This window comes from Melitaea cinxia, chromosome 3 (assembly GCF_905220565.1).
Source record: "Melitaea cinxia chromosome 3, ilMelCinx1.1, whole genome shotgun sequence".
NCBI lineage: Eukaryota > Metazoa > Arthropoda > Insecta > Lepidoptera > Nymphalidae > Melitaea > Melitaea cinxia.
The window spans coordinates 10,458,349-10,484,764 of NC_059396.1; the positions used below are offsets into that span (position 1 = coordinate 10,458,349).

The window sequence follows — 26,416 nt, forward strand, 5'->3', positions numbered from 1 at the left end:
TAAACTATAATTTTGAGTCTAGCAAAATCTTGTAATTGGTAACATAGGTAATTAAATAAAAAATGAAGGAACGTGGCAATAAAAAACGAGACGTATAAAAATGAAACATTTATTAAAGAATATATTAGACAAATGATGTCGGGCAGGGCTCACAGGTAGGGCTGCCAGCCGGGGAACAGCAGCGCCAGGTTGGCGGGGTCGGCGGCGGCGCGCAGCAGGCGCGCCACGTGGCCCGGCACCGACACGCGCCCCGCGCCCGCCGCGCCCTCCGCGCCGCACAGCTTGCTGCTCACGGCCAGCAGCGCGCGCGCCGCCAGCCCCGCCGGCGCGCCCTCTGTGCCGAGCGCGACCGCCGCACTCGTTATTGAACTTACACTTTACGCACGCTCCGCTTGGGAGTAAGCCGGTGAATGCGTGACGAGAGCGTTACGAAAAGTGCGATCGGGCGAGGCGAACGGAAGTTGAGAGGGTGATATAAGTTAGATGGAGCTAAAGAAATTTTACTTCAGTCGTGTGGTCTAAAGCACACTCGTTTTTTAACCGACTTCCAAAAAAGGAGGAGGTTCTCAATTCGACTGTATTTTTTTTTTTATGTATGTTACATCAGAACTTTTGACTGGGTGGAGCGATTTCGACAAATTTTCTTTTGATCGAAAGGTGGTGTATGCCAATTGGTCCCATTTAAATTTATTTGAGATCTAACAACTACTTTTCGAGCTATATCTAATAATTCGTTTTTACTTGACGCTTTTTTCGTCGACCTACGTTGTATTATACAGCATAACTTTCTACTAGATGTACCGATTTTGATAATTCTTTTTTTGTTGGAAAGAGGATAGCCCTAGTTTGGTACCATGATAAGGAAACCAGGATCTGATGATGGGATCCCAGAGAAATCGAGGGAAACTCTCGAAAATCTGCAATAACTTTTTACTGGGTATATCGATTTTGATAATTTTTACTTTAATCGAAAGCTGATGTTTATCATGTGGTCACATATAAATTTTATCGAGATCTGATAACTACTTTTTGAGTAATCTTTGATAACGCGTAGTTACTTGACTATTTTTTCGTCGATCTACGTTGTATTACTCCTAGATGTAATTGAAGTCGGTTTTTTTTTCGTTTGCGAGCAAACACAATTATTTAGGACTACATATTTACATTTATTTCGAAAATTTACAATATTATACAAAATAAGTATATTGGCAAGAGAGCTAGCAGTATTATCCCGCCGCGTTTTAATTAATTATCTATCTCGATAAATGTTACAAACTGAGTCAATCGATCAATATTAATTATTACTATCGTCACTCCATATAGAAGTAGATCCGTTAAGTTTGCTGTTAGGGTTCTAATACTTGTACTATTTATACATATACTGGTGATTTCTTTTAAAATTAAAAGTATGTCGGTATTTATTACAGGTTGAACCGTAGGTATTTATAGAAAGCACGCAGTATTCATCATTATCTTTATATTTATGTATACGATTCATCCTGTAACATCCCACTGCTGGGTATAGCCCCTTTTCTACATGTAGGAGAAGGATCGCAGCTTAATCCACCACACTGCTCCACTTCGGGTTTGCGGTCATATTTCCTACCATGAGTAACGATCGTTATCAGGTGTCTATGATAACAACCGGGACTTACGATGAAGCTTTACGTGTTCTACGAGGCACGGTAGGCACAGAATAGATAACTAGACCGGAAAGAAATATTTGTACAAAAACAAATATCGAACTCGCAATCGCTGGAGCGATGTTGATAAATATGTATAATGACTTAAATATCATAAATGTGGTACCACGCGCCGTTTACAATAGAACCTATTCGGAAAACTTTTTTTATAATGAGATGAAAATAAAAATATTTTCATCGCCAAAACAAGAAAAAATACTTACGTGAGCTGGAACTCTTCGTATTGGGAGTTGTTGGTATAATCCATAGATATAAGGGATCACACAACAAAACCTCCAATATAGTCAGCAGAGTATCTTGATTATCTCGTAACAATTGTAACGTTTTTTCGCAACATCTGTTAAATATCACAGTTAGTTGTAAAAAATATATTTATAAAATAAAACGCTACGAATTAATTATCTAAATTTCTTGTAAGAATAAAAAAGGGTATGTAAATGTCTAAATCCTATGCAAAAATCATATGTGGAGTAAGTATACAAAATTCGCGTGATGTTTTTCTGCACAACACGACCTCCAAGAGAATTCCTTGAAAACTCTGTTGTGCTGTCAGAAAGTTGCTGCGCAATTTTTAATTAGAAACTTGAATAGCAAATATTTCACTTACTTCCTAAAAGTGCCTTCTACACCACTTGAACCAAACCCAGCGACAATGTCTTGTGTTAAACGGAATGGTACGGTTTCTGGTGTTGGTAACGTTTTCCCTTGATCAAATGCAATACCTGAAACAGAGTTAAATAAATAGTTTAAAAATCATTACTAATAGAAATAAATAGTAATCAATGTAAAAATTAAAATTTTGCAACATTTTTTAAGTACTTGGGTTGAGTAGTTTTTCGTAGCAAAATACGATAAAACAATCATAAGTAAATAATCATACTTAAACTTATAAGCAACATTTCGCAACACTAACTAACACCAAGCGTGAATGTTATTACGAACATTAATGACAACTTCTAATATAAAGCTATCATTAAATATTGTAAGCACTTCTACAATTTGTCGAATAACCTAAATAACAACTATGTATTAAATAATTTGATAACCGCAATAACAACAAAACTAAAATGTATCCTACTTACCGAAGTCAATATGAATTAATTCCGCTGTTGTCTTATCTATTAAAATATTTTGGACATGTCTATCACCCAGGCCCATTATGTACCCTACCATGGAGGTTGTTGCAACACTGAAAATATCATAATTAGTTAGCATAATGCAAAAGAATCCAATAAATCAGCATAATTTTATTTAACAACAAATATTTATCTACCTTCTAGTGTACGCGAGCCGACGCTCATACCAGGTCACAGGATCGAGGTAATGTTCAATAAAGAAGTAATGAAACACTGGTTTGAACACTTTCATTATTTCTTTAAAAACGTTTAACTTATACTTATTGGATTTTCTTTGTTCATGACAGTCCTTAAGTTTCGCGCGTGCCTCCGATACCGTGATATCCTAAACAGGACAGATGGTTCCCATTACTTATTGTTAGTTAAACCATATTGATTATCTAGCTACTCTAACTGCAGTCAGATCATTTAATTCGTTTAGCATTAGTAGTAGTTCAAATATTAAATATAATAGTTACACATCTGTAAATAATGTGGTCCTCTATAATAGTCGCAAAATTAATATACTTGCGCAAAACCAAAGACTTTGTAACTAGGTAAGTACAACTTACGTAAATAAATAAGAAATACAAGTACATACTTGAGGATGATATTTCATGTGTGCAGCGACCAGATATACTCCCAAAGGTATTGTTCCTTCGCACCACTGCAACACACCTGACCGCCGCGACATTGGAACTACCTGAAAATCGACAAATATAATTAAGAGAACAGACAGTCTTTTTTGTTAGTTAACACTGGGGTGTATTTGTGTTAAACAATTTAAGTGCTATATCAAATAAAAATGTAATATATATATATATATATATATATATATATATATATATATATATATATATATATATATAACTAGGCCGACAAACAAGCTTACCTGATGATAAGCGACGACCATAGCTTATAGACGCCTGCAACACCAGAAGTATCGCAAGTGCGTTGCTGACTCTATCCCCAAATCCCCCCAGGAGCTCTTGTCACCTTACTAACCAATAGGAACACAAAACTGCTTGAAATCAGTATTATTTAGCTGTAATCTTCTGTAAGGTCGAGATACTTCCCCAGTTCAGCTGTTCCATATTTGAGCAGGAAATTTCCTGATGTTCCTGCCTACCTCAGTTAAAACTAACCCCATTGTATAATATATATACATTATACAATATTTGCTACCCCATTCACTTCCTTGGGAGTTTCTTCATATAAAAATATATAGTGTAAACCTAAATTACCTTGTATGTTCTGATTGAAAGTTTGTTCCGTTTGGTGACAGGGCTATTCTCGAGTAACGTGTTAACAATACTAAAGACTTGCTGCATTACTGCATCTTGTCTTAAATCGTCCTTCCCCTATGATAAAACATTCACTTTATATCCTGATCGTACGTAACTTACGATTAGTATGTAAATGTATTATATAGGTATCGTTATTAAATTAATATGATTTAAATACATTTTTGAATTTATACCTTTATAAGTAGAATTCTCTTCTTCCCATCAGAACTTAAGCAAGATATCTTTTTAGGGTAATTAATACCACCGACTAGCTCAAACACATTATCAAATGATATTATTGCTAAAAGAAAAATAAAACGTATATATAATTAGCATAAAGTCCAAAATGTGTTTATAAATATAATATCCATATTAAAATTTAATTTTAATTTAATTTTTAAGTGAAAACTTAGTGCATGCATACAGATAAATATCAGATTGAGGACTACAATGCTATGGTTTGATTTAGAAAAACTTAAGCATTGTTGTGTGATGTTGAGAACCAACAAATATAAATAAACTTACAATTGAAGCGCGAATAATCACAGTCACTTCGAACAGGGATCGTATCAGTGGGGATAGAAATGTCATTTAGATCCCGAAGTTTGGCAATCGCTTGTGCTTTTGGTACTGCTTGCGGTTTCAAGTCCTTCGACGGTGGGACATAATAAGCGAAACTTATTATAGCTGGAATGTAATTTCATAATTTTTCATTTACATAATAAATAACAAATAAACTGAGACAATTGACTTTATTAATTCAGTCAAAGTCAACCTTGAATTTGATGGAAGTCATTAGATCGGATAATTGTTGTATGTATGTAAAAACAAATCGTAGTTTACAATCCTTAAGGCACTTCTGATATAGAAAAATAATCTCGCGATTAGGAACCGACAAGTACCACAAAAGGAAGTATCTTTACTAAATATAATTTGATCCACTTTAACAAGGCTCTTACGGTTAGGCATAGGCCTCTTTCTCCATGTAAGAGAATGATTTGAGCTTAATCCACCACGCTGCTCCACTACTAGTTGTCGCATATATTACGTATTATTAGTTATAATCGCTACAAGGTATTTATGATAACAACCGGGACCGATAGTATAACGTGCTCTCCGAGGCACGTGGAGAGACAAGGACAGACATCCAAACGGGAAACAAATATTTGAGCAAATACAAATGTCAATCCCGAGCGCGAATCGAACCCTCAAACCACAGGTTTCTAAGGCGCCTACATGCACTACTACATCAGAGCGGTCGTTCTCATAAAACTCTAAAAATCTTTTATTAGTTATATATTTAATAAAACGTCAACCGCGTTGTAAGATTCCTGTTAAAATATGTACACCAACTCCTCTACTACACGAAGTAGTTTTTTTATAAAAAGAGGGTGCGAGTATCCAAGACGGTGGCACCGTACCGTCGCAGAGGTTCTCGGTCTGCGCTACGCCACGCGCTAGAGGCCGGCGCCGCGCCAGCTCGTGTAAGAGCGAGGCGGCCGCCCCGCCCGCCCCGGCCGCCCCGCCCGCCCCGGCCGCCCCGCCCGCCCCGGCCGCCCCGCCCGCCCCGCCCGCCCCGCCCGCCCCGCCCGGTTCTGCCGCCGCCCCGGACATCTCGGCCGCCGCACCCGCCTCGCTCGCCTCGCCGAAGCATTTATCCTTTTCTGAGTTTTTCAAACTGAACAGAAGCGGCAGCGTGTGGTGAGGGTGATCGGTCGCACACCTTTCTAACAAAAAATTAAACACAATTTAATAACTTCATCGTCAACTTGTCTTTAAATAAAAAAAAAAAAAAAAAAAAAAAACGGTAAAGTCCTGTCATGCGAATGTAATTTTTCATTCCATAAGATCCTTGTAAACTTTAAACAAGAAAACTTAAAAAAATCAGCCGAATCTGTCCACATGCTTTCAAATTTAGCGCACTTACACGCTTCAGCCTGTAATATCCCACTACTGGGCATAGGCCTCTTTCCCCATGTAGGAGAAGGATCAGAGCTTAATCCACCATGCTGCTCCAATACAGGTTGGCGGATATATTCCCTACTATGAGTAAGAATCGCTATCAGGTGTACATGATAACAACCAGGACCGACGGCTTAACGTGCCCTCCGAGGTACGGTGGGGAGACCCACAAGGACTGCACAAACACCCAGACCAAAGCAAACACCTGTATGGCCAATACAAATGATTGTCATGTGCGGGGATCGAACCCGCAAGCGCCAGCGCAACAGGTACAATTCATGGCTGTAACCGTAGCGCCAACGCGGCGTCACTTAGCACTTAGCGATTCATTATTAATTATACAAATTGTTATAAACTTACTCATAATTTGTCGCAAATATTCAGCAAACGCGGTATTTTCTTTAGAGATCCGCGGCGCCAACTGCGGTAATACGGTGATGAACTTCCAGGATGGTATCTCTCGGAGCAAATGTCCAAAGCTCCCGTGCTCTTCATCCGCAAAGTCAAGATCAGGGTTGTCTAGCCATAGTGAAATAACCCGAAAGATGGACAAATTATTTTCATCGCTCTGTTTTAGAGATAATAAATAATACCTGAAAAAATAAACAAACAACAAATAAGTTTCAGCATCGAAGAAATAAGGAAATATTTTAAAAATCATATTATGATAAAGATAATTTACAATTATTTATGACATATAAATATTGAAGTAAAATAATTTTGTAATAAGCATAACGTAATATTTTTATATTTAGTTTACAAAAATTAGGAGGTTCTAGTACCTCATAGCTAACTTTAGAAAACTTTCTTTTTCTGCCTTTGTGTTGATAATTTCTGCTTCGTCCAGCTCTCCAAAGACATTATTAACGCGATATTTGGCTTGAATAACCGCTCTCTCTTCACGCCTACGAACATAAAATCTTATAGTAATATTTACTATTCTTCTGTAAGAATCTACATGAATGATAATGTATTATGACATTATTGCACCTTAATTTACCAAGGCTGTATTACCTAGCAAAAGATTGCTGCGAAGTTTTCAACGACGCCGCAGTTCCTTTCATATTTTCCACACATTTCACTTTATTTTCGAATACAGATGATTTCATATACGAAACTACCTGTAAAATATATATATAAAAAAACATGTAGCAAAGCTAAACTATTTTTAAAGTACAATCTCTTTGACTTACCTGTTTATATTCGGCGTCAGCGAATTTCGCAATATCATAATAAACTTTTAAGCGAGTATCTTCGTCATCGTTGGAACTTAGTTCTTTAAGACTCTTCTCCAAATATTTGTGTATTATGTCACGCGCTGTTTCACGCTTAGATTCTGCCATCCAAAGACCATATTGTCTGTTAAAAAACCAGTGACCATTATTCGACCCGCCACGCAAGATTTTTGATTTACCAAAAAGTATATGAAAATTTGTTTAATACATATTTAGAATTGTTTTTTAACCACAACAATAGTAAAAACTTTTTGTACCTTAAAGACATTGCAGAAAGCTTAACGTCATCAGAATCTTGTGTTATAATACTGTGAAGCAAAGATAAAGCAATGTCTTTGTGGTCCTTAGCCCACGACACTTGACTTTCTAAAAGGGCTACCCTCTTAGAGGTTTCGAGGTTCTTTACCGTTGCTACAATACGCTGAGCCATTTGTATTCTATTATTTGTCAACCCCAATTCTAGAAGCAAAGATATGATTTATTTTTTTAATAAATTACATATTCGCCAGTATATAGAATTAATATACTTTATATTTTATTATATACATACCCGCATATTGCAATTGTAAGTTATTAATCTGCAAGTAATTCGTTGAGTCAACTTTTGCAATTTGCTCAAGTATCAAACTTCTTTGAGAAACAATTGCTTCAAGATGTTTAAAATCGTTAAAAATAGGGATTTTCTCGAGTCCCCACTCCTCAATTAATTCAGACAATGGTTTTTTGTCACATCTTACTAAAAAATAAGACTCGATATCGCGGAATAGATGTAAATTTGCGATAATTTTGTAAAGATTTTGACAATTCTCCATATTTAAACTCTGACAAAGTCTCGCTACAGCTAATTTGGCTCTATTAAGAGGTAACTGCAGTTTATAGGTGACTTCCGCTGAAGTTTGGATATTAATACAATCCTTGAGACAAGCGTAACGCATAGCTTTAATGACTGAATCCTGATCATAAATGCCTATTTTGGATTTCTCTTCAAGCTCAGCAGTGTCGACAAAATTAGACCAATCTCCTAAAAAATATATCTAATGTAAAGATTCTATCTTTTCATAAAAGTTTTTAGCCACAGATGTCAATTAAATACTTACCGAGGTAGGAGAGACAATCGTATTTAATGTCGTCGAGTTTATCATTTTCAGGGTAAGACTTAATGTACTGTAATGCAAGATGATGCATTCCAGACTTATGCAAGGAAGAGACGGTACCGTACACAAGCTCGTCGTTCGTTCCCCGCGACAGGGCGATGTCATACAATAGTAATGCATCGGTAAATTGTCCTGTATTAATTAGATGTTTGCGTTTTTCCTGATCACTCGTCAAGTGAGCGATACCACAGCCGTCTACAGCATCCATTTCTCCTATCTCCACATAACACTGAAATCAATTACTATAGCTATTATCATTTGTTATTTAGAAATTTGATTTTGTACAATAATCAAGAAATGTCGACACTGGTATAAGTTTTTTATGAAGTTTTAAACTTTCAACTTTATTTATCCCATTGAAAACTTACTTATGATTACCAAACATTAACGTAAATCTTGTGAAACTAATAATTTGAAACGAAAAATAAAATTAAGTCTAAACAAATGTAAATAGCTTGCAAGTAGCCTTAAATTAAAATTAATGCCATGACTAAAATTTATCAAACATCTACGGCACCTTACACAGCTTGCAGCACAAGGATTAGGACATTTCGACATAGATAAACATGCACATAATGCGTATTGTGGTATTGCGTACCGTGTGACTGAGATAATTGTATGTAAGTTTATTACAATATAACTGCACCACCTACCCGATCCTCAAATAAATAGTATTCAATCCTATTTCGGGTTGTCTGGAAGAAATGGCTAACTAGCCATAAGACCGCCTCTTGTACTACACATTCTTAAGTTGTCTGTCTTATTATTATTTTGTATTTGCATATTGTGGTGTACAATAAAGAGTAAATAAATAAATAAATAAATATTAGTAAGGCTAGAAACGTAGCATACACACTTAACTATGATTTTTTTTTTAAAGTCGGCAACCAATTGCAGGGCTCTTCTGATGGTAAGCGACTACCGTAGCGTCGCCGACCCAATTCTCTCCCGGAAGGGTGTACCCAGGAGCTCGGGCCGCCTCACTCGCCAAAACACGACACCGCTCGACAGCAGTGGTCTGTCGCCGTGATCGTCTGTACGGTTCGGGTACGTTCTCAGTCGGGCAGCTCCAGATTCTTGGCAAGACACTGCCAGCTGTGCCGGCCCTCCAGATGAAGTGAAGAGATACCTGTCTGAAGATGGCGCGCACGCGGTCGTGCTCGGCGCGCGGCGCTTGCTCGGCGAGGGCCCGCTCGCCGTGGTAGAGCGCGGCCCAGGGCCGGCCCGCGCGCGCCGCGCAGCCGCACAGCGCCGCGCCGCGCAGCCGCACGCCCGCGCCCGCGCCGCGCCCGCTGCGCACGCACACACACTGTACACTCTACCGCGCGTCCATACCGTTACGAGCTATTGTCGTGTGCGTTTTATTTATGTTCCTCACTTTTGTCCGAATTTCAAAACGGCTCATTGATTAACTAAGAAACCCGATGAGTGGAAAATTTTCCCCGCAAACGTTTCTTTGCCATATATGTTATTAACCCGCTTAACCCCCCCCCCCCCTTTATAACTTAGGGGTATGAAAAACAGATGTTGGCCGATTCTCAGACCTACCCGATATGCCCACAAAATTTTATTAAAATCGGTCGAGCCGTTTCGGAGGAGTTCAATGTTTAACACCATGACACGAGAATTTTATATATTAGAGATACACTATATTAAAAATTTAATAAAATACATCAAAACTACTTTAATTTTGTTAAGCAATATTGTTTCTTGTCTTAATTGGAAGCCGGGGCCGAATCTCACCTTGTCGTTTTGTATTGCTTCTGTTGTATTCGTATAAAATTTACTACATCTAGCAAATATTCGATTATAATCTTGTAATCGCTTTCCAATTTCGACGATTTTTTACAAACACTACTGACCATGCTGCTTTCGAAATTTGAATCATAACTCAAATCCCACATGTATTTAAAAACATGGTTCAATTGTTCTCCGAAAACATCTGTGTGTATATCTTTCGAATAATAAACTATTAATCCAAATACAGCTGGCATAATGTTTCGAGCAAACTGGGGCTAAAATATGATTTAAAATATAAGAATCTAATACTTAACAAATAATAATAAATATCTTATAACATATACACGCACGATCATCTGTCCCTAACATTAGCAACTGAATGCTTATGTTATAGGTAACTGCTGCTAATATACAAAAAAATTAAAAATATATATATTACTGTCGCTGTCGTAAGAGGCGACTAAGGGATAACACAGTTCCGCTACCACCTTGGAACTTATAAAGCTGACCGGTGACGGGATAACCATCCAACTGCTGGCTTTGAAATATACAGGCCGAAGACGGGCAGCAGCGTCTTCGGTGCGACAAAGCCAGCCCTGTGGTCACCAATCCGCCTGCCCAGCGTGGCGACTATGGGCAAAACACATGAGTTTACGTTATTTTTGGCGTAAACTTGTGGAGGCCTATGTCCAGCAGTGGACTGTATAGGCTGTAATGATGATATTTTTACTATTAACTTTTGACAGAACGAAGTCTGTCCGGGCAGCTAATAAATAAATACAAATAATACACACCGAATCAATTGAAAATCGAACCCACGACCCCAGAGGAGAAAGCGTGACCACTACAAACTGCCCCAACGTGCTAGTTGTTTCAATGTAAAATAATCAACAAAAACAGTGCCAAATTTAGTGAAAATACGTTTAGAATTTTAGATAGTTAAATTAATTTTTACCTTGGCTGAGCAAACCGCACTTAAAGGCTTCAAATAATTAGTAGAAGACGTGATCATATCCAACAAGGCCAAAGTTATTCGAGTGATCCACTCTGTATGCCCTTCCTTTTCATAAGGTACCCAATATTCAATGGCATTATATTTATCAAACTTAGCATTATCGATTTTGTACTCGGCGTAGTTTTCGCAATCTGTTGACATTAGTGATTTCAATATTGCCTTATCGAAGTTCGCTTTATCTGCAACATATCACACATAATCATTACTGAGGACATGCGAGCTAATTGGTTTTTAACCAATCCCACAAAAGTAGAAGGTTCTCAATTTGATTGTATTTCTTTATGTATGTTAGCTCATAACTTTTCACTGATGGTACCGATTTTGATGATTCTTGTTCCGATCGAAAGCTGATGCTTTTCTTGTGTTCCCAATTTGATGGAGATATAATGGCTACTAATCTAAAAAGATTACTCTAAAAAGATTACTCAAAAATAAATTTTTGAGTAATCTTTGATTATATATTCGCGTATTTAATTGACAATTTTTTCGTGTACCGTTGTATCACTTGTCGATGTAATTGAAGTCAGTATTTTTTGTTTCCGAGCAGACATACTTAATTTTATTTAGTTTTGATTCATTAACTACTATTTTATTAGTAAGCTGTGCAGTTGTGCCATGTCGATAGAATTTTCATTTGCAACATTTCAGAGATTTCATTACATCGTCGACGTGTCGTATTACGTTACGTCGAATGAAAAGTCATGTCATTTTAAAGTTAACTAAAAAATATTTAAACAAACGCTAAACTTTCAATAAATATCAAAAGATTTCTTACCCAGTGCTTCTTTACCATCACGGAACTTAAAAAGTTGATTCAAAGCCTTCGTAATATTATTACTAACATTTGGGTCTTCATCAAAAAGATGCTGAGTTAGAGATAATAAGACTGATGTAGCGAAATATTGTTTTGGATTTAAATCTCTTATTAGTCTTGTATCTGCAGGCGAGACGGTCACTAGAGTTTTCATATCGTAAGCACCAATTTCCGCTAAACAATTACATGCTTCCACGATTATCTGCAAATAAAACATACTTTATTAACCGACTTCAAAAAAGGAGGAGGTTTCTCAATTCGACCGTATATTTATATATATATATGTATGTATGTCGGGGTAACTTCCTAGTTTATGAACCGATTTTGATAAAAAAAAAAATTGTTGGAAAAGAGATATCCCTGGTGTGGTACCATGACAAGGAAATCAGGATCAGATCATAGAAACTCTCGAAAATTCGCATAGCTTTTTACTGGATGTACCGATTTTGATGATTTATCATGTGGTCACATTTAAATTTCATCAAGATCTGATTACAACATTTGGAGTAATCTTTGATACTGCGTATTTTACTTAACTATTTTTTCGTCTACCTACGTTTTATTACTTGTCGATATAATTGATGTCGGCCTGCAAACACAATTATTACTAGACAACTGCACTATTCTAGGAAGGTTTTTGTGAACATAATAATTAAAATATTTCAGATTTAAAATCTTTGATTAGTACCTTTTCATCAGTTTCATTTCTCAATAAGTTTGTTAATGCAAAAACAACTTTGTGTATTAAACTATCTTCACAGTCTTCTGAGAATCCTTTCGGATTTAAGCCTGTATAAAGTTCATTTACAAATCCTTTGTTGTGTTTCAAAAATTGGTACATTTTAGATAAGGTGTTTCCGCTGAAAAATAGTGGATATATTATGTAATGGAAATTATATAATTACTTAGCTTGATAACATTTGCAATTCTTCATAAATACCTTGCGTTTGATAAACTCAATAAATATGTTTTAAGTTCGTTTAAAAATTGTAGTTTGGATGAATTAGAAGTAATATTCACATCATCGGATATTAAGTTTATGTAATCAACTATGTCTACGCTCTCAGTGAAATACTGTTTCAGATCCGTTGTTACATATTTCAGTAAAGGTTCACATTCAGTAAAACCTCTTTCAATCTTTATATTGAGAATGGAAATCACTTTGGATAGTGTAAGTCGTTGAATATTCTCAACATTATTTGGTGTCTGAGTAAGAATTTTCCTAACTACTAGTTGTAGTCCTTCTGCAAATATTTTGACTTCCCCCTTATTTTGCGAATCTTTTATTGCATTAGCGAGACTATTACATAAATAGTTGCATAACATTGCATCAGACGAGTACCCTAAAGGAATATGATCGACAAACGATGTGTACGCATGAAATACCAAAACCTTGAAATCAAAAACTTTTTCACGTAACACATTATTCCACAACCTAAAAAGAGTATTGAAAATAAACAATGGTTGATTCTCGCATAAATATTGCATTATATTCCCATCGATTAGCTCCTGAAAAGTAATACGACAAAAATAAAATAAAAAATACAACTTTTAAGACGTACAATTAAAACGTTAAAAACATTTTATCGAATTACCCCGACAAATTTTAAAATGGCGGAAAAAACACATTTGGAGTATGTATATGTATCAGGTTTATGAGTGAAGCGTATGTGAAATTGTTCGGAAGCACCAACATGATCGCTCGTATACGTCACAATTAAAAGCAGCAATTCTCGCAAATTCTCGACAAACAAATTACTCCACCTCTCATTTTTCAAAATGAGTCTCGTCGAATGAAACATTCTTTGCGCACTCTCTGTAATTTTACTACTAAAGTGCTTCTCTTTTGTCAGCTTATATTTATCGATTACTACGTGAGGTAAACACAATGATATCATATTGCAGAAACACATCTAAAACAACACAAAACAATTAGTTATTTCTGATTGTATTATTGTTTATTCCCATATTTTTTTTTTATATAAAATTATAGATATTTTAACAACGACCTTAATCTAAAATGTAGTTTAAGAAAAATAAAACATACTAATGTTTGGCTTACGTACTTCTATAAGATCTTCGTTAGATTTTCTATTACGATTTTTGAACTGTTTGAAAACATCGCTGTTCTCCACAATGCCGTTATGTCGCCACAATACGTCAGTGGTGATGAGCCATTTCATATGCTTTTCAAGAAAATCATCAGCATTCTCAAAACCGAACAAATCTATCGGCAAATTATCAAAACTTTTATATCTTTTACACCAAAAATCCAAAACTCGTAAAATGTTCATATTCATGTACGCATTGATTTGACTATATGTTACTTTTTGAGTTAGCAAGTTTAACATTTTCTTAGTCATACTTTTATCCATTGCTTTTTCATTTTGAAATGAAAGTACTTTTATAACAATGTCGTGTATAGAAGATGTTCTAGTCGTCGCCAAAACATAGTAACAATGTAAGATAGTTGACGTTCTGTTAATTAATTCATCTTTTAGAACATTTTCTTTGTTGTCTGACACCTAAAATGTGACACAATTATTACCGAGATAAGAAACTTGACCTACATTCAGTGTCCTAACATACGTTATGCCCTAATATACACTTTTATTTAAAAAAAACACACAATACAACAATGATAATTCCATAGCTTTTATTACCTTATTTGTCCGTCGTCGATCATTCAATCATCATCATCATCATCGAATCGTATCATTTTTATTAGCGTATAAATATTGAAGCTACATTGAGCAGATATTTTTAGATATTTTAATTTAGTGCATTAACGGAAATTCTGGTCTCAAACATTATATGAAAAATAAATAAATAACACAAATATGTTACTAACGTTTATCACGAATATTTCTTCCAAGTTTTCTGCTAAACTTTGGACATCTTTATCGTTAAAGTTTCCAGCTACAAGTGTTAATAGATGGCAGCAGTACAACCGTATTGCATGATTGTCCCCTTTGAGTTTTTCAATTAAAGCTTGCTCAAAAAAGTTATGCAGGTCAATATTTCGATTATTATTGAATTTTAATATTTTTGCTACACATTTATATACCAAAGCTGTAACGGCTGGTGGCATTTTCGAACATCTTTGAAGATATCCTTTTATCATAATGAGACAATTTTGTCGCAACACCTCATCATCTTGAGACCAAATCTGTTCAAGCATTCGATCAAGTATCTTAAGTAAGTCACAAGTTGCTTTAGGATTTCTAAACAAATCCCTGCACATTACTTGCATTAAATTAAATATTAATTCTGAAATCAAATGTAAAATATAGTAATCATATAATCGCTTCAGCCTGTAATATCCCACTGCTAGACATAGGCATATTTTCCCATGTAGGAGAAGGATCAGGAGCTTAATCCACCATGCTGCTCCAATGCGGGTTAGCGGATATATTCCTTATTATGAGTAACGATCGCTATCAGGTGTACATGATAACAACCGGGACCGACAGCTTAGCGTGCTCTCCGAGGCACGGTGGGGAGACTCACAAGGACTGCACAAACACCCAGACTACGGCAAAAATCTGTATGGCCTATACAAATAATAATAATCTTTATTGTACACCACAGTATAAGCGAACAAGTACTTATGCAATAGAAGACGTACAAAGGCGGTCTTATTGTTAAAAATGCAATTTTTTCGAGACAACTTTTGAGCATAGCAAGCGATAAAGTAGAAGCGGTTAGGAATTGTACAAAGAGGAACGCTGCTGGCGCTCATACAGGTAACTGTGAAACCAGTCAATCACCGATAGTTAAAGAAACCTAACACAAACAATAAAATATCGAAGCCCACAGTGCTAAAGGCATTAATTACTAAAATTTAGTAAAGCCAAGACCGTAAGCTTTCGGTCTTATATCGCCAGAAATTTTTACGAATGCTGTAAGTCCGTGCTTGCGTTACCCTTACAGAAACCGGACTGATACGGATTTAGGAGATTATTAGAGGAAAGGAATAATGATAGATGTTGATGTGCAAGACGCACGAAAATCTTTAACAAAAAACGCAGGATTGTAATTGAGCGATATTCGGAAAATATAGAGGGATTAGGTTTTTCGGTAGGGGGAATAATTTGAGCGTCTTTCCAGCTGGAAAGAATGGTATTGGAATTGAAGGGTTGGTTAAAAACTTGAGTTATAACAGGAACAACGTAGTCTATAAAAATTAACAGAATTCAAAATTTGGAAAGTCGAAAGAAGTACTTGAGGCTTAAAGATTACTAAGCGTTTGCGCCTTAGTGGTAAATTGTACTTGCAATCGTGAAGTAATTATTGAGACCATTAAGTCAACAGAATTTGGAGGAACATATTGCTTGACTTTTCCGCCTCAAAGTGACTTAAGGAATTTCCACACTTTAGCAGAATCTCATAAAAAACACACCATGTTGCAGCGATTTCGAGCCTATTTATACTTTTCCCAATTAGTCACACTGGAATTAGTCTTGTACCTTGATTTAACCTTATTTTTTGTTCCTTCAGTGATTTTATATTAGCCATGCAGCAGGAAGATGCTTTACACGTACCGGGCGAATAGGGGCGTGGCGGTCAAATAATTGCGTAATAAGGCGTAAATTGCGGTGCAGAAGAATTCTTGACTTTGCTTTGGAGGTCGTACTTTATATGAGAGAAATATGAAATCGTGTTATGTCAATGAATCGGCTGAGCATTGACCATGCTTTTCAACATGGTCAGGTGAAGAAACAAGAATTAAGTCAAGGAGATGAAAAACAGTTAGGAAAGGACTGAGTAGCTTGCAATGTAAGGATATATGTGGTGGTAGAATTTACGAGGCAACAAAGGCGGGAAGAAGTCTCTTCGCCCTTCAGCAAGCAGATGTAAAAATCGCCCATTACCACCATATACTGAGGCTTATATAGATCCAAAATACTCTAAAAAGAACGCCTACACGATTCTTTCAGATTAGTGGCATAATAAATATTACGTATCAAGCTTTGACTATCTTACACCAATATATACACGTAAGATACATGTTTTAGACTTTGGCACTGACAAAAACCGAGTCAGCATTGAGAGCTACTCATCGTAAAGTTCGATCATCGTCGTCATCGTCATCATCATCATCATCATCATTATCATTCCAGCCTATTGCAATCCACTGCTGGACATAGGCCTCCACAAGTTCGCACCAAAAATGCGTGAACTCATGTGTGTTGCCCATAGTCACCACGCTGGGCAGGCGGGTTGGTAACCACAGGGTTTGTCGCGCCGAAGACGCTGCTGCCCGTCTTCGGCCTGTGTATTTCAAAGCCAGCAAATGGATGGTTATTCCGCCATCAGTCGATTTTATCGTTCCAAGATGGTAGTGGAACTGTGTTATCCCTTAGTCGCCTCTTACGACACCCACGGGAAGAGAGCGGATGGCTATATTCTTTAATGCCGTAGCCACACAGCGTAAAGTTCGATGTGTAATATTTATTGCCGTATCACATGCATCACATTACTAAACATTATTAAAAAGATTCAAATGTATGAGAGTCTAACTCTATTACAAGATAAACCAAAATTTACCTAAAGGCTGTTGCTCAACTGTGACGTCGTTTAGTATCATAATACATCGAAAGGCACAATCGATTTCAAACTCAGAAGTAAAGTTGTACAAGTCCTGTTCGAGAATACACTTAGAGATCTCATCGGTGTAGACACTCTGCTTCCTACAGTACGCTGCGAGCAGATATATACAGTTTTGTTTCAGGCCAATCAAACTGTAGTCTATGTCAGTTTCATAGCAAGTGTCATCTTCGGATTCTATGTCCCGCTTTATGATATCATAGATACAATGAAAACAGTCTCCATCGATATGTCTTCGAATTTCAGTAACCAGTAATCGATCATATTCATAAAGTAAAATCTCTTGCAGGCATTTTAAGAGCATGACTTTATCTCGAATTAGTACGTCGGATTTCAATGTTTTTGTCAAGGCAGCATACATGTGTTTCAAACAATTTTTAAACACTGAATACACTGACATTATTTTTACATCATCACTTGACTTTAACTTGTTTTTTAATAGTGAATCCAGGAAAACTGTTAGTTGAGTCACATTTTTTACAAATTCTATACATTTTACATCACCATCTATAAACTTTTGAAGAATTTTGGACAGCTCTTGCTCTAAATGTGTAAGTATGATATTGTACATTTCATTGTTTATTTCAAGGTTTTCATTTGCCTTTATATTAGTAACGGTCGGCTGTTTTGTTTCAATATTCTCGAAATCACTATATAATATACCTCTTTCTATATCAAAAAATATATCATCATAAACTTCAAGTTCTGATTGAATATCACATAACTGTTTCGTAGGGAAATTCTCGTTACATATTAACCTAATCAAAAACTCTCTGAGAACCGCATTATCAAGTGTCGCCATGTTCTCGGATGCGAGCCAAGTAAAACATTTTTTTCTTACATCTAGATCACAAAATTTTCTATAAAATTTATAAAAACATATATTTAACGTTTTCAAGCTGTAATCATTCACTGGCATTCCCTTTTCTAGATACAGTACCACTAAAGGCTGTACATTCTGATATTTTAATGGAACTAAGCTTAATATAACTTGAATAATTGTGTGCATAGCTTTATGTGACGCATTGGTTACTGTAGCATTTCTAAAATATAAATTGCAGTTGAAAAATTATTGCAGTTAAGAGCTACAGTAGCATAGTCAAGTAAATTTATCTTACCTTATGCAAGTATTCCACAAAATTGTAAGTAGCTCAAGATGGTTCTGTATACAATCTGGAGTCGGTATCAAATATTTAATTGCTGTCCAAGTAAGATCTTCAAAATACTCCCAATTAACATCTTTATTAGTAGACGCTAAATTTTCCAGCAAACTCAACAACATTACGTATTGTTCACTGGATATTGAGGAGTTAAAATGTTTCGCGTAGGTACACAAAATGCCGATCCTGCAATGAACATTCAATACGTGTCTGTTTATTTATTGAATTATATAACAGGTATCTGTATAACTCAGAAAATATTCAATTAATAAGTAAGCCTAATGAAATCGTACAATGAAAAAAGATTAAAGAATTGAAAAGTTATTTATAAATTAGTATACAAAAATTATATAATACACAACAGTAGGTACTTAAAAATAGTACTCATTTTAGCAACAGTTAGTTGAAAATGTATGCCATAAAAAAGTGTCGTATGCTTATGTCAACAAGTATTATTTCAATGAAGACCAAAATCGTAAATTCGCGACTGGTACCGCCTGCCGATATCTGAGCTAAGACCTCTGCTATGAAGGACAAGATGTAGGTTAATTTCAAACTGCATGTTAACAGATTTTGTATATCTTTCAGAAAATCGTCTGAAGTGGTTTACTAGACAAGTTTCTTAAAACTTTATAGCCAAGAAATTCGTTTAACTAGTCTAGAATTAAGCCAACAATATAATTTAGGATTATAAGTTCAAGCCTAATATTAGCTTTCGTTCGGTCTACACTAAAATGTATATAACACACATAATGTTACTTGAAATAATAGTCCCTATAACTACTAATTTAAATACAAGTAGATAAATAGTATTACCAAGGTACAGAGTTAAGTCGCAATTCATCCACTAGATCGGAGAAAGATTTGCTTTTGTTAAAAGATAATTTTATTTTTTTTGCCGAATTGCCAGTATCCTCTTCTGTATCTTCTTCTACAAAATGAAATATCTACAAAAATAACAATTATAAGTAGGTTAACACTGTATATATCGTAGACATACAAAAAAAAAATATATACTTTGCTTTCGCGAGGCTAATACCAGAAATATCAAGTAATGTTCATATTTTTTTCTTCTAAAAGCCTTACTTGGCTCTGGAATTGGAAACCTTATATGATAATATACCTAAACCTCAATTGATTATTAAAACAAAACTAAGAAGAAAGTAACAAGAATTTTTAAATTATCATCCAAATAAAAACTTCGTTATATTTGTGTATGTTATTATTTATATATGTACCTGATAGAAAACTGATGCCGCTGTATAATAAAAGTAATTGCAATTTATCATTATATTTTCACTGGTAATTTTTGATTTTTGAATAAAATTTATTTCAAGCCATACAATTTCTAAGATACAATTTAAATGTTTGTTCCATGTAATCCAGTTAAACGCAAGCGCACAATTTGTATTTTGTACTCTTCCTAATGGGTGATGAATAACAATCGTCATTTTTAACAACTTAAAAAATAGAGACTGAAAAAAGAGAAACTAATCTATAGAACAAAATAAATATTATATTATTTAATCACAAATTATTGGCTGCAATAACAACTGCCTTTACCTTCTTTTTTCTTTCCAAGCTATTTTCATAAAATTTAAATATCTTCGGTAAAATCATTTCGCTGAATTCGCACATTGTTAAACGACTTTCTAAGGAGAGCTATTGATTAAAAAAACGGTATCAAAATAAATTTCAGCAAAATAAAAATTCAAAATTAAATGATCATTTAATATTACCGATTGTAGGAGCAATATAACAATTTCTATTACAAACTCTTGTACTTTTTTGTCATTAAACATTCGAAGGCAGCATTTTTTTAGTCTTGGCAAAGAGTCCCGCAAAGGAGTAGCAAACTGACAACAACTGCTAGCTGTTTTTATCACAGACAATAACAATCTTATTTTTATTAAATTGTCCAATTGCGAAGTGTCTGTGAGACATGCTGTTATGCAAACATCCAAAAAACCTTAAATCAATACAAAAATTAGTTAAACAAGTATATTAAACATTCTAATAATTTTAAATCTATGTAGAAAATTTAAGCTAAGTATGAGACCTAATAAGATGTGTATCTGTTAAATTAGAAATATGTTGCACATTTGTTCTTAATTATTCATCATTATCATCATCAGTTCGGCCTATCGCAGTCCACTGCTGGACATAGGTCTCCACAAGTTCGCGCCAAAAATGGCGTGAACTCATATGTTTTGCCCATAGTCACCACGTTGGGCAGGCGGGTTGTGACCGCAGGGCTGACTTTGTTGCACCGAAGACGCTGCTGCCAGTCTTTGGCCTGTGTATTTCAAAGCCAGCAATTGGATGTTAGATAGTTATCCCGCCATCGGTCGGCTTTTTAAGTTCCAAGGTGGTATTGGAACTATGTTATCCCTTAGTCGACTCTTACGACACCCACGGGAAGAGAGGGGGTGGCTATATTCTTTACTGCCGTAACCACACAGCAGATACTTACTTAATTATTAATTCATGAGAATGTTTACCACATTAGCCTCTTAAATAAATTGCCATGAAAACTGAAATATATATATATATATATATATATTGTTTTTTTCTAGGTGTTTGTCAAAAGGACAAGTGAAGGCTGCACGCCTATCATATACGTCGCATACGAGGCCAACTAGCGGGGTATATCCCGCTAGTTCACACACCACCAATGAGTCAAACAGTCAAAATGACTCATTATAAGAATATTATTAAATATTTTAGTACCTATCGAACTAGAAATGCAAAATCAAGTACTATAGTATTAACAAGATAGCTTTGTTACTTTTATTATTTTTCATCAATAATAATTAATTTATTAAAAAATCAATCTTACTTTCCCAAGTAGACGGCGATATATATCCTGGATAATAGTCATTTGGAAAGACATATTTGTAGAGCAAGTTTAAATAGGCATCTCCAATTGCTCTAGTTAAGCGGCTGTCATTTAATATATTTAAACAAGCCTCAGTTATCTTTTCACATTTTATATACGCATGACCTGGAATCATATAAGCAATATTAATATAAAGGAAGAGAAGTGGTTTATTTACTTGAAGGCAGTAATCTTGGAATTTACACAAAACGACATTATTATAATAGGGTTTCACAACGACGAGACCGAAAGGCTAAAAGCGGTGGACCGAGAGAGAAATGAAATTTCCCAAGAGGCAAATAATAGGTATACCTGTAGTAAAGATTATTCCTTGGACGGAATTACTCCGCCGAGGTAACCACCATGTTTTATTAAATACAAAAATAATACTATAGAAATGATACAATAGTCGCGTAAAGAAAATAGTACCTACGTTTTCACCATCCTTTCTTTCACTTAGACTCGTCTAATGAGGCTCAAGCAATGTACTCGTATAGTTCAATGAGACCCAGTGTGACAGAAAATACAATTTAACTAAAAAAAGCCCCACTTATTTCAATTATTTTTCAAAATTGGGATAAGTTCACAAAAAGTTTAAACAATACAATTTATTTACCACTTTTTTAAATATAATATAAACATATATTTTTATATGATAAACACACGAATAGATTCAAAGAAAAATTTCTTGAAATATAGGTGTTTTTTGGGTTTCTGCGATGTCATTCATCATCATTTCATCATTTCAGGCTATTGCAGTCCGCTGCTGGACATAGGCCTCCACAAGTTCGCGCCAAAAATGACGCGAACTCATAAGTGTTACCCATAGTCACCACGCTGGGCAGGCGGGTTGGTGACCGCAGGGCTGGCATTGTCGCACCGAAGACGCTGCTGCCCTTCTTCGGCCTGTGTATTTCAAAGCCAGCAGTTGGATGTTGGATAGTTATCCCACCATCGTTCGGCTTTATAAGTTCCAAGGTGGTAGTGGAACTGTATTATCCCTTAGCGCGCGCTTCTGCGATTAATAGGCTTAAAATCTAAATAAAATCACTATCATTTTTTTAAAAGGACACTCTAAATGACGTTTTTTGGATCGAAACTAAGCACGGAAGAACCCAGACGACACCTGTTTTTAACCGACTTCCAAAAAAGGAGGAGGTTCTCAATTCGACTGTATTTTTTTTTTTTTTTTTTATGTATGTTACATCAGTACTTTTGCCCGTGTGGACCGATTTCGACAAATTTTGTTTTAATCGAAAGGTGGTGTGTGCCAATTGGTCCCATTTAAATTTATTTGAGATCTAACAACTACTTTTCGAGTTATATCTAATAATGTATTTTTACTTGACGCTTTTTTCGTCGACCTACGTTGTATTATACCGCATAACTTTCTACTGGATATACCGATTTTGATAATTCTTTTTTTGTTGGAAAGGAGATATCCCTAGTTTGGTACCGTGATAAGGAAACTAGGATCTGATGATGGGATCCCAGAGGAATCGCGGGAAACTCTCGAAAATCCGTAATAACTTTTTACTGGGTGTACCGATTTTGATAATTTTTAATTTAATCGAAAGCTGATGTTTATCATGTGGTCAGATATAAATTTTATCGAGATCTGATAACTACTTTTTGAGTAATCTTTAATAACGCGTAGTTGCTTGACTATTTTTTCGTCGATCTACGTTGTATTACTTGTCGATGTAATTGAAGTCGGTTTTTTTTTCGTTTGCGAGCAAACACAATTATGTAGTATATAGTACATAATATGTTACAAATTAAATTTATCAATCTATATAAAAATTTGGTGTTATGGCAATGTATGTTTATTTATTTTTTCGCTGTGTGGTTACGACAGTAAAAAAAAATAGCCACCCCCTCTCTTCTCTTGGGTGTCGTAAGAGGCGACTAAGGGATAACAGTTTTACTACCGCCTTGGAACTTAAAATGCCAACCGATGGCAGGATAGCTATCCAACTACTGGCTTTGAAATACATAGGCCGTAGACGAGCAGCAGCGTCTTTGGTGCGACAAAGCTAGCCCTGCGATCACCAACCCGTCTGCCCAGCATGGTGACTATGAGCAAAACATATGAGTTCACGCCATTTTTGTCGCGAACTTGGGGAGGTCTATGTCCAGCAGTGGACTGCGATAAGCTGAAGGGATGTTTATCTTTATAACACACATGTTGTTTGTTAATAAAAAGTAAGGCTAAGATCTAGATTAGGTAAAACCGAATTTCGGGACCGTGGGGGGACGGGGGAGGGGAGGGTGGGGAACACTACCCCTGGTACCACTATCACACCTCGGAACCCCATGGTTATGGAGATATCGATGGTTAAAGTTTTGAGGTTAGAAGAAGAATTGGTCATACGTTAGTTAAGTGGCCTCCAATTTATGTGGTGAAATGGGGGTGGGAGGGTAAAGGGTGGTGGGGAGGGTGGGTTTTTTAGCCCCCCGTAGTGTGCGTTTCGCGTAAACCCCGTGGTTTCGAAGATATCGTGTTTGAAGTTTTGGGGTTAACTTTACGTGATTCAGAGATATTACAATACCTTAGAGCTCCGTGTCTGACTCCACCTTAACTCCGGTGCAGCGGGAAGTGCACTCATATGCTCCATTCACCAACTTTCACATTTTATTTTCGAACAAATTTACGTAAAAACGATCTCGATTGCAAGATCAACAAACGATACGAACTGACGCTTAACGACTGACAAATCGACATTTTTAAACAAAATAACGCGTCAGACATAATATTCTAATAAAATTAGTAACATTGCGTGCTAGAATATAGGTTTAGAAATTCGAAAAATACCCAAAACCGAATCGGAGCACCCCACTGTCCACGTGGTCTTGGTCTGTCCTACCCCTAGAGTGTTTTTTTTGTGCCGCGGAGGCGCGGAGGGAGGGCAGCCCTCGCCCGCCGTGCGAAAGCGCGCGAACGAATGCGTAGAGGAGCGGCTGAGGCTGGTCGCCGAAGGCGACCAGCCTCCGCTGCGGAACGGAGCATGAGTGAGCGTGCTTTCGCACGCAAGGGCGGAAGGGCTGCACTTCCCGCAGCGCCGGAGCCAAGCGTTCCTCTAACTTTCGAAATTCTTCTTCTAACCTCAAAACTTTAACCATGGATATCTCCATAACCATGGGGTTCCGAGGTGTGACAGTGGTACCAGGGGTAGCGTTCCCCACCCTCTCCCCCCCTATCCCCCCACGGTCCCGAAATTCGGTTTTACCTAATCTAAAGCTTTACCAAAAGTAATGTAAAAGCATTACAAAAATTATTTCTTAAACCTAAGTTTTTGATTTAATAAAACATTGTAAAATTAACAACAAAAGTACCTTTATTAGCTCCTGAGACACATAAATGTATTAGACTTGTACATAAAGGGCCAGTAACAGTATTAAAACTTTTTTGTGATTCAAACTTTTCTGTCTCCTGTAAAAATAATATTATTTCTTAAAAATTTAATGAATTTATAAGCCCGCAATGGAGCTACACGGTAGACAATAAATAAGTGAGCTTAGTACACTCCTTTGTTGAAAAGGCTTTTTTTATTTGATAAACTCCAAAACAGGAAAATGCATATATAATATTAATGTTTCTGTACGTGTAGTTTCATTGTCAGTGGCGTAACTATACCATCTGAGGCCGGGGCAAATTTTTTGTATGGGGCTCTCCGGCGTTCCAGTAAAAATAGTCACGTTAGAATTTAATTGCAATAAACCACTGATGTAAGTAGTTACCCAAAGCTAACAATAATATAATGTGCATTTTAGTTAAATATCTAATAAGTTTTATTTTCAAGAACATAGGTTATAAATATTTGTAATGAAATTGAATATTTGTCTAGAAAGTACATGGTGCCAAAAAGATATTTCTATCTTAATCACAGCCTCTTGCTCTTCATCTAGTGTTCTGTGTAGCCGCCACTGTTGATACATGAAGACAAGACAAGAATCCAGGTGAATTTTCGATCTCTTGTGTCTTAACATTTTTTAATATCATATCAAAAATTGACCATTCCAGCGGGGATCGAACCTGCATCTCTGACTGACCGTGTCGGTGATCTAGCCCATGGAGCGATGTACTTGCTAGATGGAAATTTTCGATATGATGAATTTATATTTGGTCTATGCGACCGTAGTGCCTGTGTCTTTCTATACCGTTTACAATATGTTTCCAGTCATTATAGCCTTCTATCCAAATATTTTGTATTTTTTTAGATGCCTGATTTGCGAATAACCAACATACTAATATGAATATGACAATACCAACATTATAATACACGCAAATATAGTAGAAGAACACTGATAGTTTTTGCACTCATGCAAAGCCGGGGCAGATCACTGGTATACAATAAACTATTAAATATTCATTTAGGTATAAATATACATGTACATAACAATAATATATGTACACGTTAAATAACACACATTATCATTCTAAATGTAAATTAACAATTGTAATAAATAACAAAGGCTATTTCATTATTTACCTTCATAATATAATCATTTATGTCATCAAAAACATGGTTCCATGTATATCCAGACTTCTTTAAAGTGTTACTAGTAAGTAAAGAAGGCACAGCATTTCTAGTGAGAAAATCCTTGAGTTTTTCTGCATTTTTTTTTCTGTCTGTAGCACGTACAGATATCAAATTGGAACAAGTTTCTCTTAGTGTTTCTTCTAATGTCATATTTCCAAGTTATTTTAAATAAACAATAATCTCAGCACCTAATGACCATC

General features: G+C 35.9%; 1 protein-coding gene across 1 annotated transcript; it reads right to left on the bottom strand.

Annotated features, from left to right (window-relative positions):
• Nucleotides 1–93: 93 nt before the first annotated feature.
• Nucleotides 94–26,416, bottom strand: LOC123669784 (serine-protein kinase ATM-like). Its single transcript, XM_045603374.1, has 36 exons — nucleotides 26,166–26,416; nucleotides 25,009–25,105; nucleotides 21,634–21,798; nucleotides 20,534–20,763; nucleotides 20,358–20,456; nucleotides 20,033–20,269; nucleotides 19,611–19,741; nucleotides 18,753–18,980; nucleotides 17,575–18,677; nucleotides 14,876–15,294; nucleotides 14,073–14,549; nucleotides 13,620–13,937; nucleotides 12,965–13,533; nucleotides 12,713–12,884; nucleotides 11,986–12,226; nucleotides 11,151–11,389; nucleotides 10,199–10,470; nucleotides 9,440–9,632; nucleotides 8,399–8,684; nucleotides 7,852–8,322; nucleotides 7,559–7,760; nucleotides 7,260–7,425; nucleotides 7,081–7,187; nucleotides 6,849–6,971; nucleotides 6,427–6,659; nucleotides 5,687–5,831; nucleotides 5,526–5,608; nucleotides 4,630–4,791; nucleotides 4,299–4,405; nucleotides 4,063–4,179; nucleotides 3,420–3,521; nucleotides 2,977–3,164; nucleotides 2,786–2,892; nucleotides 2,311–2,425; nucleotides 1,907–2,040; nucleotides 94–334 (listed from the first exon to the last, which is right to left on the bottom strand). Exons 1-36 carry the CDS (start codon nucleotides 26,364–26,366, stop codon nucleotides 150–152), a joined length of 8,424 nt encoding a protein of 2,807 aa, XP_045459330.1. The 5' UTR covers nucleotides 26,367–26,416; the 3' UTR covers nucleotides 94–149.